We start from the raw sequence: 13,409 nt of genomic DNA, 5'->3' as shown, positions 1-13,409 counted from the left end.
CACGGATGCACGCCAAGACCGTAGGATCCTACGCAGTGCCGTAGGGGACCGCACCGCCACTTCCCAGCAAATTAGGGACACTGTTGCTCCTGGGGTATCGGCGAGGACCATTCGCAACCGTCTCCATGAAGCTGGGCTACGGTCCCGCACACCGTTAGGCCGTCTTCCGCTCACGCCCCAACGTCGTGCAGCCCGCCTCCAGTGGTGTCGCGACAGGCGTGAATGGAGGGACGAATGGAGACGTGTCGTCTTCAGTGATGAGAGTCGCTTCTGCCTTGGTGCCAATGATGGTCGTATGCGTGTTTAGCGCCGTGCAGGTGAGCGCCACAATCAGGACTGCATACGACTGAGGCACACAGGGCCAACACCCGGCATCATGGTGTGGGGAGCGATCTCCTACACTGGCCGTACACCACTGGTGATCGTCGAGGGGACACTGAATAGTGCACGGTACATCCAAACCGTCATCGAACCCATCGTTCTACCATTCCTAGACCGGCAAGGGAACTTGCTGTTCCAACAGGACAATGCACGTCTGCATGTATCCCGTGCCACCTAACGTGCTCTAGAAGGTGTAAGTCAACTACCCTGGCCAGCAAGATCTCTGGATCTGTCCCCCATTGAGCATGTTTGGGACTGGATGAAGCGTCGTCTCACGCGGTCTGCACGTCCAGCACGAACGCTGGTCCAACTGAGGCGCCAGGTGGAAATGGCATGGCAAGCCGTTCCACAGGACTACATCCAGCATCTCTACGATCGTCTCCATGGGAGAATAGCAGCCTGCATTGCTGCGAAAGGTGGATATACACTGTACTAGTGCCGACATTGTGCATGCTCTGTTGCCTGTGTCTATGTGCCTGTGGTTCTGTCAGTGTGATCATGTGATGTATCTGACCCCAGGAGTGTGTCAATAAAGTTTCCCCTTCCTGGGACAATGAATTCACGGTGTTCTTATTTCAATTTCCAGGAGTGTATTTTGAACGCATCCCTGTTGGTTTTTGAACTTTTTTGATCAAATTACAGGTTGATTTCTTAATGAATGAGCGAATAAAGCCGAAAGGGTGAATGACAATCGCTGTAAACTGTTCCTGGTTGACTGGGTTTGCAAATCATCAGCGTTGTTATAATTGCTAGCGAATTCCATCGATTAAGGCTACCAGAGTGGAAATAAACGACTAACAGGAATAACAGGCAACTAAGATTACGTGTTGTCTTCTCCGTGTATCCAAGAAAATGAAATTTTGACAGAAAATTTTTGGGCAGACCGGTACACTACAGTCCCCGGCTAGCAGCCGCTAAAGTTCTATTCTGGGAGAGCACGGAAAACGTGTTGTACGAGCTCTTAATAACGCGTAACCGGAGAACAAATGCGGGATAACTAAACCGGTGATTGTGGCAGGGTTAGTGAAGTTAACCAGAGAAAAATTTTGACACTGTCAGGAATAGTTACAGAATTAGTGATGACAAGATTGTTTGTTGTAACGAGGAAGGAGAACAAACGGAGACTGTCACAAATTACGGAAGTATGTGACGATTCCAAATTTATATAAAAATTACATACCACTACTTTTCGATCTCATGCTTCTGAAGCTATAGAGTATGAATGAAATGTGAAATTATTTCCTAACATAAAACTTTTTGCTTGTAGTAGGCCTAATGGGCTTTTGATATTGGTGCTTCCTGAATTATATTCCGTCGTGTTATAAAAATGAGTATTTGTGCCAAAACAGTCTCGTTTATTTGGTGTGTGTAACAACTTCTGCAATGTACAGTGACAAAATACACGTAATCAGATCGAGAAACCACACCAGTCTTGGGTACGATTTGTATTAACAGCTTTTCTGATATTAGACAACGATATTTCGTTTTTTTATGTAGCAAAACGTTGACGAACTTTGATGGCGTAATAGATTCTTTCCCAGAAAGGAAAGTACGCCATATAAAGCTGCGGCAAGATTAGAGAGGAAGAAAAAGCTAGGACTTAAGGATTGAAGAAATGTGTACTGTCTTGCTTGTCTCTTGTCTTTACTCGTTTTATGTATCCTATATATAATTTGATGTCACACAGAACAGCAAGTTATTAGCTAATAGGCAGTTGAGAATGCAAATTTTCTGAAGAGTTCTTGTTCTGCCGGTCACAAATAATCCCACCCAGTATTAATTGCGTGTTTTTTTTTGTTTTTTTTTTTTTAAAAAAAAAAGGAGGTAAGATGTCAAACCGGTCGACTGGGATCAGGAGAGGCACCACAGGGCATTTTAATTTCCACTGTCCTCAATACAGGTTTGATGACATCCATTACAAAATATTACATGTTTGAATTCCACAGAGCGAAATACAGTGACGTGCCGTAGAAGAATGATGTATGAAGAGGCGTGGCACTGCACTTCGACACGCTTAAGACCAAATAACGTGGCTTACGTTGCCTCGATCATATATGTTTTGTGTATCAGACACTTCAGAAAGACGTGCGCTACAATATGAAGATATTCTTGAAAAGTTGATTTTTTTAAATTTTTGGCGTCCTACCTCAAACGCTCGAGGGATGGGAGCGCCACTATCTAATATTGGCCCCGTTCGGAAATATCGTAGATCCGGACCTGGTGCACAGAGCAGTCTAAGTTGTACTGGGGAGGTGGTAGCCTCCACGTGACCCATGTTTACGTTAAGTAATTTTGCTGTTTCCTCTTCGTTTATTGCTCTCACGTCAAATGAAAACAAAACGGATTTCTGTGGTCGGGAGCTATGAAGTGAATTAAAATACATACTCATAATTACGGAAGGCTAAAATATGTTATTAGTTTCAGATTTTATTTTGTTTCTACCTTATGACAGTCAAGCGTTAATCGCCTTACAGAACAGTGAAGTTATCTTTGTTGGTTTGTTAAAGAAATTTGACTTTAATCGATCTTTTCTGCTGAGGCAGTCAATTGATTTGAAACGAAGTGTTTAATTCCACACTATTGCCTAGTTTCAACTGTTCGCTACATTTCAAGTGTAGGTTTTGATCGTCTAGCAAGTATGGCATTATGCCATAATAAAGAACCAATTATGAGATAATACAGTACTGGTACATCTGAATCTGGACATACGAATGTGCACTTTAAGCCGAATTATGCATTTTAGTAGGGTTCACAAAATTCCCTTGCTCTTGGAGTATCCTCTAACATCTTGTTTCTTTTATGACATAATGTAAGATCTTTTAATGTTTTACACGTACGAACGTACGGGCTTCCTGCGTCGTCGTAGCTGCGCAAGCACGGCGACGCTTGTCATCTGGCGTAACTCCTGAAACGAATATAACATCGCGGGAAAATATTCCGAATGGTTGTTTGAAAAGCGTTACTTTCAAGTAAAGTAAATTTCCTTTTATACAAGATGAACTCTGTGCGCCAATGTCCGATGAATTTCTTAAAACAGTGTGTTTGACTCTCATTCAAAATTCAGATCTTTGAGAACGACCAATTAGAATATTTTCGAGCCCAGAAGGTCAGAAATTTATGTCGTTGTTAAAAAATTTACTGGCACATTTCTGTGATGTATCTTGAAGTGAAACGCGCAAAAAAGATCAACATTGCGTGTGAAAGCCTAGCTTATCTTGCAGCTTATTAATCTTAGAGGCCAATATTATAGGGTACGTGAAAGCTTTTCTTTTCTTTTAGCAACACTATGTATATTAATTTAAACCATTACCTTTCCCGATTTGTGTGTTCGCGCTGCTTAACAGTGATGTTGCTATTGGCTGACTACATCACGTGTCCTATGCTCTGAATAGCCGCTTTCATTGGCTGGCGAGATCGCTTAACATGAGCTACGACCGGCTTACAAAAGCGCATTGCAATCTCAATTTCAATTCTATGGAAAGTAACATGCGGTGTTTGGTGGAATTCGAATTTATACTTTCGTAATACGAAATATGCAGTGTACATGTTGCTGCACATCAGACATCTTTCCAAAACGTGTTTTTCCCCCTGAGTTTAGTTTTCTAAAGTGCTGGGAAATTCTACGCCGGTGTAAAACCACAACCACTGAAAGGAGTGATAACTTTTACAGTTAAGAGGAAAAGTATACTGTTACTTAACAAGGAAAAAGCGTATTTCCATCCGGGAGAAAGTGTATTTTTAACCGGGAAATCCGGGAAAAATCCGTGAATTTTTTTTTGACTTCCACGTATACACCCTTTACACTCCTCCACCCAACTAACATCTGTCTTCCTCTGACAACCGGAAAGTCTCAGAGAAGTCAAACAAAGGGAAATGGTCTTCTCCTTCGCCGACTTGGAGATCCACTTTGATGATGTTGCCACATGATACCCTTGCCTGGCCGATCTCTGTGTTGCCAGTGCCCACAACCAACCATTTTTCTACCCTGGACTCCACAGGCTGACCAAAGAAGAATGCCGACACCTCTGTAGACCTTAAAGAGCAGGATCTTCCTTTCCCTGTGCCCCGTAGCAGCGAGTATTTGAAGGCTGGCACTCAGCAGCTGCTGAGGTGATGTCCCTTCATTTTTTCCCCATCCTCCAATGGAATGTTCGCAGCCTATGCTCCAACAAAGAGTACTTATGGCTGCTCTTAGAATCACAGCGTCCGCTTATACTCTGCCTCCAGGAAAAAAAATTGCATCCTCACGACTGCTTTGAGCTCTCGCATTTCTTCTCGTTCTGCTTTGAGCTCTCGCATTTCTTCCCATTCTGCTTTGACCTTCCCCTCAAAGATGGCTTTCCATCTCATGGGGGAATCATGTTGCTCATCAGGGGCGATGTTCACAGTCACCCCATCCCTCTGACTACCCAGCTCCAAGCTGTTGCAGTCTGCATTTTTCTTCCTCACTTGACCTTTTCCCTTCATACCGTTCACATCCCTCTGTCATTCAGTGTCATCAGGGCAGACTTCCTCCAGCTTATTGGGCAACTCTCTTACTCCTTTCTGCTGCTTGCTGACTTCAATGCTCACCATCCCCTTTGGGGCTTGGTCAGAATCTGCGGAGAGGTGACCTCTTGGCTGATCTTCTCAATCGCCTTAACCTCATCTGTGTTAACATGGGAGCACACACATTCCTTTCAGACTCCACTCACACACATTCCCATTTGGACTCTCCTTCTGCACTGCCCATCATCTCAAGTGACACAAACTTGAAAAACCATTTCCCTTGTACCATCCAATTGTTGACCCCTACTGCACCTATGTGCATGCCCAAATGGCAGCTTTCTAAGGCCTAGTACAGGCTTTACTCCTCCTGGGTGACCTTCAATGAACAAAGTTTCACCATTTGTGGTGATCAGGTGAAATATCTCACCACCGCAGAACATTCCACTCCTTGCACTTTTTCTTTACCACGCTGTGTCCTGGTTCCTTGGTGTACTGAGAAGTGCTGCAATGCCATTCGTGTATGGAGACTTCCTACAATGACAAACTGCATTCATTATAAACAGTTGCATGCACAGTGTGGTCGCATTCTTTGGGATATCCAGGAAAAGCTAGCTGGATATCATGTACTAGTCAATATAAACTGTTCCACGTGTGGGGACAGGCTTCGTCCCCACACACGAGATTAGCATGCTGTCTTTTTGTCAGGGCGCTGATGACCATGATGTCAAGCACCCCCTCACCTCAAACCATCATCATCATCATTTACTAGTTCTTTTAACATCCCCCTCCATTTTCTGTCTTGTGGGCCAACCTCCAACAGGTCTTTGGGACCAAGGTTCATTCTCCAGTTTCCAGCGTGACAGTAGCAAATTATGCCATAGTGGATCCTATTACTTCTCCAACATCTTGCACCACCTGTTCGCAGGAATTTTGAGCTCCTCCCGCTATCACCATGCCTTCCTCCATCAGAAATGAATGGAGGAGGCCCAGGTGATGCCCTTCTCTTCCCAAAATATTGAATACAACAACGCAACCTTTACTGTGAAGGAGATAGATCATGCTCTCACTTCTTCCTGATCCTCCACCCCAGGGCCAGACAGTGTTCAAATTCAGTTATTGCAGTGTCTTTCGCTTGTGGGCAAGTACTTTCTCCTTCATACGTACAACTGCATCTGGCCAGAGGGCATGTTTCCCAGATGCTGGCATGAAGCCACTGTCATACCCATACTTAAGCCCGGTAAGGACAAACACCTTCCTTCTACCTACTGCCCACATTTCTCTCACCAGCTGTGTTTGCAAAGTGACGGAATGCATGCTTCGTGCCCGTCTGGTATGGTGGCTCGAGTCTTGCAATTTACTAACTACTGCACAATGTAGATTTCGAGAGTGCCATTCTGCAGTTGAGCATCTCATCCCTTTGTCCACCCATGTTATGAATGGTTTTCTGCGGAAATCCCAGACTGTGGCCGTGTTTTTCGGTTTGGAGAAAGCCTGCAACACCTGCTGGAGGATTGATGTCATCCATACTCTGTACACATGGGGCTTCCGTGGTCACATGCCCCGTTTCCTGCAGGAATTTTCAAAAGACTGAGTTTTTAAAGTACATGTGGTTTCTGCCTTGTCAGATGCCTTTATCCAGGAAAACGGAGTGCCTCAGGGTTCCGTCCTCAGCATCATCCTCTTTGCTATTACCGTGAACTCTATAATGAGCTGTTTCCCGCCAGGCATCTTGGGCTCCCATTTTGTTGATGATTTTGCCATCTGTTACAGTTCTCAGGAATCTTGTTTCATTGAGCGGTGTCTTCAGCAAAGTCTAGATCATCTTTACTCTTGGATCATTGACAATGGCATTCATTTTTCCACTGACAAAACTGTTTATACAAATTTCTGGCAGCGCAATTGGTTTCTTCCACTGTCTTTACATCTTGGGCCTGTTACGCTTCTGTTCGTTGACACTACAAAATTCATGGGGCTCATGCTCGATAGGAAACTTTCTTGGTCCTGCCACATGTCTTACCTGTCAGTCCACTGTATGCGGTCTCTCAAAAGTCTTACGTGTCCTCAGTGGTACTTCCTGGGGAGCATATCGAATCACCCTCCTACATTTGTCTTGGTCCCATGTCCTTTCAGAAACTTGACTATGGGTGGGTTTTTTTTTTTCCATATCTGTCCCTCAATACTATCCACCATCATGGCATCTGTTTGGCCACTGATGCCTTTTTACACTAGCCTGGTTCTTAGTCTGTATACAGAAAATGGCAAACTACCACTGTCCTACCACCGTGACTTTGTCTTCAGCAGATATGCATGCTGTTTGTCTGCCATGCGTGGCCACCTATCCTATGCCTCCTTTGATTGCCAGTATGGGGCATGTCCCTCTTCTCTGTTAGCTTCTGGAGTTTGCTTTCAGCTCTTGCTCTGGCAGCTTAACTTCATGCTACCTGCCACTTTCTGATGGATGTGAACACTTCACCACCTTGGCTTCATGTTGCGGTCCATATTCACCTTGGCATTCATTCACTGCCTGAGGACATTAATCCAGCCATACTCTATCACCTTCAGTTTCACGACCTCCACACAGAACTTCATGTAGTACCTTTGTGTACACTGATGGTTCTCAGACTGACCATAATGTCGGGTGTGACTTTGTCGTTGGCACCAATGTTTCTTGGTATTGGCTTCCTGAACACTGCTCAGTATTTACAGCAAAGCTGTTTGCCCTGTATCATACCTCACAGTATATCTGGCAACACAAGCTTTTCAATTCCGTCAGCTGCTCTGACTCTTATAGTTCCCTTCAAAGCCTATGTGTACTGTACACCGTCCGTCCCTAAGTGCATTGGGTCCAGGAAAGCTGTCACTTGGCCACCCTTGATGGAGCCACTGTGATGATTATGTGGATTCCTGGTCACATTGGCCTGACAGGAAGTGAGGCTGCTGATGCTGTTGCCAAGGCTGCAGCCCTTGTACCTCAGCTCACTAGTTCTTACATTTCCTCCGATGATATCTGTGTCACTGTATGTCAGCAGGCGGTGTCACGTTTACATCACCCCTGGCCCTCCCTTCATGGGAACTAGCTCTGGGTTATTACGCCTTTCCCAGTGGCTTGGACGACCTCCTCTCGCCCCCCTTGCCATGAGAAGATCATTTTCGCTAGGTTGCATTTCGGGCACTGTCTCTTTAGACATCATGATATGTTAAGTGGTGCTCCCCCACCACTTTGTGCTTGTTGCCCTCAACCTTGTCTTTATATAGTGGAGTTATTTTCAATTTATCAAATGAGTGCCTAATTCCAGTAAAGTGAGCTTCTGTCAACTGTCTACCACACTGAGGAGCCTGTCTGAAGCATAACATGCTGTTAATATGTATTCAACAATGTTGATTTCATTGTCTCCACTATCATTCACTGGAGTACTTTTCAGAGCATGAGGGTTATCAAATGTGACACCCCAGCGGCATCTCTTCCAGCCTTACATTGTCCCCCTGTGCAATAGAGATAGGTTACTTCTCAGCTTTTGTTTATAGGAACATATTTTACATAGAAACTTACATAACACTTCAAATCAGTACTCATTTAATAAACTGTAAATTCCGTTATATAAACATGAGCACAATGAAGTTATTTTGACTACTAAGATAAGGGAACTGGACAGGAAATGCTTGGCAAGTATAATCTGCCTGTAAACTGTGATGCTAGCAGCACTTGTGTTGGGGGAAGTTGCCTTTCCTGGAAGAACGTTACAGCTGCCGTACAAGAAGACTAGGAATCAGTTTCTCCTGTGGAAGTGTATAACAGTCTGCAGAGTTTTACGAGTCTGTCCATATGTCTGTCTTTCATTAGATTTATTAGTTACTTTTATCTGTATTTAGTGTTAATGCCCTTTGTGGTAAATTAACATCCTTCAGGCAAGTCTGTTCACTTTGTCACCAGTGATTCATAAGATGTGGTGTGGAAATTCAGTATAATTTTGTAAAACATTCTGTAGTTACTTCTTATGATGTAGTGGAGTGCACAGTGTGGGTAATTGTGTGCTCACTTTTCAGTTTGCAGACCCTTCAAGGAGGGAAGGGCATGACCACAATCCAGCGACCTACGTCCCCTCACTTCTAACCACCACCACCACACATCCTGTATACAGTTACACCCCCAAAATGCAATTTATTTCTTAATACTGCTCTACTGGTCTTAGATGTGGTACACACATTTAGTATTTGTTCTTAACCCACTTCAGTTAACAATAAAAATTAATTTCATAACATTAAAACACTATTTTTAATAACAGGCGATTTTTCCATCCTTTTTAACACAGAGACTATTAATCCTGAATTGGACTTTTTTTAGGAAATTTGATGAAGTTTTATTTTATTCTGGGAAACATTTTGACTAGAAGCTGTGATTTTCAAGTTATTCAAGAAAAATATAAGAAAATGGCTTTTAAATGGCCCCCATCTCCACACTCATACCCAACCAGTGGCGATTTTTAATACTTTACTTACGACACTCCCTCGTACAACTACAGAAATTCTGACTACACGAATATTTTCTCCTAATTGTCCTTCATTGATTGAAATATTACGTGACACATGGGTTCTGGCAGATGGCTTGCACGTCAAGGAACACTGTCTGACATGGCTGGGTAAGGATCTGGCAAATCCAGATTCCATTAGCTGGTAAATAGTGAGTGCTGCCATTCTTTTGTAACTGTAATCTCTGTGCTCACTTCAGAAACACCATTTAGCATGACTGTGAAATGTTTCGTGTGTCTGGCAGTGGAGATCTTGGCTTAACCATATTTATCATAAGAATGGCACAAACCTCTATTTAAAAAATAAATGAAAAAGTAATGAACACTTCAATCTCATGGTGTGTTACGTGCATGTGGGTTGGTTGGCTGCTGAAATGAAACAGAAGTTAGTGATCCATGTCTTGGGTGGCTCTCGCTCCCCAGTTTGTGACGAAGGAAGCTGGGATAATTTCAATTCCCCTCTTGTTTTGCTAACTGCTTCCTTAAATTCGTTTTGTTACTTTTAACTATTTACCATTAGCATAAGTGAATATAATCTGCAATTTCATAAAAGAGAAAGGTTGGCACTCAGTTTTAAAGAATATAAAACCAGATCTAATACATAAAATTAATTGATTTTCTAATTTTTTTCAACTATTCATAGTTAGTATCTTTAGTTATAGTATGAAATCAATAATTGTTTTGTAACTTAAATTATATTGTTGATGTATAAACAAATATAAATACTGTGCTAATTATAAACATTTGGAAGACGAAACACTATTAATCTTAAAGTATCTCTTTGGCTATATTCGAAAACATGTTAGCAAAGCCAGCCCTTAATTAATTCCAAAGTAATTAACATTTTTGTCAGAAGTATTGTTTGCATAACTATGTATGTTAATTTCATTATTTAAACAAATAATTCGGCCTAACTCTTGCAATAGAAGAAACTGTTTGAAAGACACAATTTTCCAATTTATTCAGTTAATTTAATGAGTTAAGTTTTAATTGTAATTTCTGTGAATTTAACTTTGAACAATGTGTACAGTTTCAGCACCTATTATTGTGATGATACATAAGGGCCCGATTTTTGGTCCCAAGACAGTCAGTCCACGGCCGAGTTTCAGACGAGAAATCTGTGTTAGTTAGAACAACAACAAAGCTTCAGCTTAACTGTGGAATAAGTGATAAACAATTAGGCGATGTGTAAAAACAATGACAGAGTCTACTAATACATACCTTTCTATTCTTCAAGAACTGTGAACTTTATGGTTAGGGTTTCACTGCTTGTAGATGTTCAACAGGAAAATATTGTAGCAGTATGTGGATGTTTGCCTGCAACCTATTAATGAGGCTTATCATGGGTTAAACAATAGTACACTAGCCAAATAACTGTATTATTAGAGGGTTGTGAACAGTGAAATGGAAGTACTGTGAAATGCAAATGTGCACCTATTGGCTACATTATTTACAGTAGTTAGTATCGGAATCCACAACCCATTTTTCAGCCATTGTAGCAACACAGTATGTTGACACTGAGGACAACAAATGAAGAAGAAATAAAAGCAGGCAGAACTGCTACAAGTTGTGTACGGCTAACCTAAGTTTGCAGGGCTCTGTTTGGGTGTACAATTATTTCCCTAGTATCTCATTGGGTCAAAATGGCCCATGAGTGTCCAGACCAATGTGATACTGGCATAATCTCGTGTATAATGGCATCATACTTCGGTGAAAGGAGCCAGTTGTGTACATTGATTATGATGCCAGTGTTAGCATCTTAACAAGAACTAACTCTTCCAAATAACACAGTATATATCTTGCAAATACCAATACAAGAGCTATGGTGGCTTTATTTAACTTAAGAGCAATCTCCAGTTTGTAATTAAGTTCAAGGAATAGACTCTCTTAATATTTATTGTTGTTTTTGGAGTGAATGTGCAAATCTGGAATTGCATTGCCTGATTTTCTTTTGTCTTGTTTTGTTTTTCATTAATAAGGAAGAGTGAGTGATTTTGTGTGTGTGTGTGTGTGTGTGTGTGTGTGTGTGTGTGTGTGTGTGTGTGTGTGTGTGTGTATGAACAGTAGTAGAAAATTTTAAGTAGTTATGGGTGATGTGAAAATCATAGATAATTTTGCTGTGCTTTCCTACGGAAGTCAGATAACAAATAGCTGAGAGTTGTTTCTCAAGGATTATTAATTATTAATGAATGTCATATTTCAGAAGAAGTGTTTTTTAAACAATTGATGAAACTGTTTTTTTAATGAGACACAAAATATCCAGTTTTACATCAGTTAAATGTATGCTATGCTTAAATCGGAAAGATTAAGTTCAAAATCAGATTTGATAAATATTTTTTCTCATTTATGTGATTTCGTTTATTTTTTCATTTAAATGTGTGTTTATTTTCTTTATTCATGCAGGTTTCAAGCAGTGCTTATGCTCTTGGACCAAGGTTATGGCTTGATCAGTTTAGAATGTGTAGTCATTATTTCACAAAAATGGCAGGCACAGATGTTGTAAACTTTGCTAAAGCTGTATGTTTCTCTGAGAAGAGTATTGATGTAATGACTGTTGACTGCAGAATCAGTTTGTTACATCTCGTGAAAGAATACACCGATGGCAAAAAGAAAGAAAACCATGGGTATGTATGTAAGTTTGTAGCAGTTTGTTTTGTCACGCCTAGCCTCTGTTTATGTTATTGAATTGGTTGAACATGTTGTAAAGTGTAATAAAACTTTGGTTCACATTAATGAAATTAAGTCATCCCATGATAAATTGAAAAAGAACTTGGAAAATTTTGGAATGGAACAGTAGTAAATAATGAGGACAAATCAACAAATCATTGAGTGAATGACTAAATCTAATGAATATTATGTTTATAACAAATTAAATACTGTAAAAGCAAGCAGAAGTCATAAAGGCAGATAATCATTATTACATTAGACATTAAAAGATTTTGTTTTATAGCAAACACATTAATAGTAATGTTTCATTTGTTCTTACATTGCTCTTATTAAATAGTATACTAATAATTATAACTTGGTTTCAATTTTTAAATGTATTCTAGTTCCTGCTTTACTCTCTTTTCTTCCTCACTTCCTTCTTTTTCCTCCTTCACTAAACATTTACGAAATTAATTAATTTTTTTTAAATTAAAATTTTGGAAATTAACTTATGTACAACGTAGAAGAATTTACTCTTTTCTTGACTTTTGTGAACTCATTTTGTGTCATTCTCTTTCCTTCTTCCTCCTTTTTTATGAAATTGTCTCAAATGTTCCAGAGCTGTAGTGGTATGTATGGTATCATATTTGATGTTTTTCAACTATGTGTTCTGCTGAAATGTATGTATGGTATAAGAAACTGTAACTGACTATTACAGCCATTCATGGTTTAACCTTAATGTGGTTTATCATGAGATATGCATGACTTAATCTTTTTAAGTAATGGCAGGAATGACCAATGAGGTAGTTTACAAAGACACAGCATCTGGATAGTTAAAATATGTCACAGATCCCAAGTGACCACAGTTTCTACCCTGTTTTCTATTTCTTTCTGGGAGGCAGGGTAATGCTAGCAGTGTCCAGATAGGTCACCATTATTGAGGAATACATGTTTTCAATAACTTGGAATAACGATAAAAAGTTTATATACTAATAAAGTATAGTTTAAGAGGAGCCTAAAGGATTTAATGTAGGCTGACTATTTCCCCTCCACTGATAAGCTCTTAGCAGACATTTTTGATGTTCTTATTATTAGCTGTACCACAGAACAGGAACATTATGTTGTACTTACGTTTGTCACAGTGTCCATGCAGTAATGCAGTGTGTGTAAGTCAGCCTTGTAAATTGTTTTTCAGTATGTACACATCTAAAAGTTTGTATTAAGTTTTTCAATGAATGTGTATATGAAAAACTGTTTTTAGTTTTTCTACATCCTTGGGGACCATCTCACACAGGATCTGTTGAAGGAACATTAGCATGTAAATTCTTTTGTAAATATGTGTTGTGTATCTTCAAGTATCTCTTTCCT

The 13,409-nt window shown here is 40.6% G+C and overlaps 1 protein-coding gene across 2 annotated transcripts in view; it reads left to right on the top strand.

The window, feature by feature from the left end:
• The window catches only part of LOC124615599 (neuroblastoma-amplified sequence-like), a 414,306-nt gene that overhangs the window by 324,571 nt on the left and 76,326 nt on the right, over window positions 1-13,409 (top strand). For both annotated transcript variants that reach the window (XM_047143590.1, XM_047143589.1), the window contains exon 34: window positions 11,799-12,019. In XM_047143590.1, coding sequence (XP_046999546.1) covers window positions 11,799-12,019 — 221 coding nt within the window. The remainder of the gene's footprint in view (window positions 1-11,798; window positions 12,020-13,409) is intronic.

Source organism: Schistocerca americana, chromosome 5, assembly GCF_021461395.2.
Source record: "Schistocerca americana isolate TAMUIC-IGC-003095 chromosome 5, iqSchAmer2.1, whole genome shotgun sequence".
Classification (NCBI taxonomy): domain Eukaryota; kingdom Metazoa; phylum Arthropoda; class Insecta; order Orthoptera; family Acrididae; genus Schistocerca; species Schistocerca americana.
The sequence above is the reverse complement of the archived record's forward strand: the minus strand, read 5'-3'. Positions and strand labels throughout refer to the sequence as shown.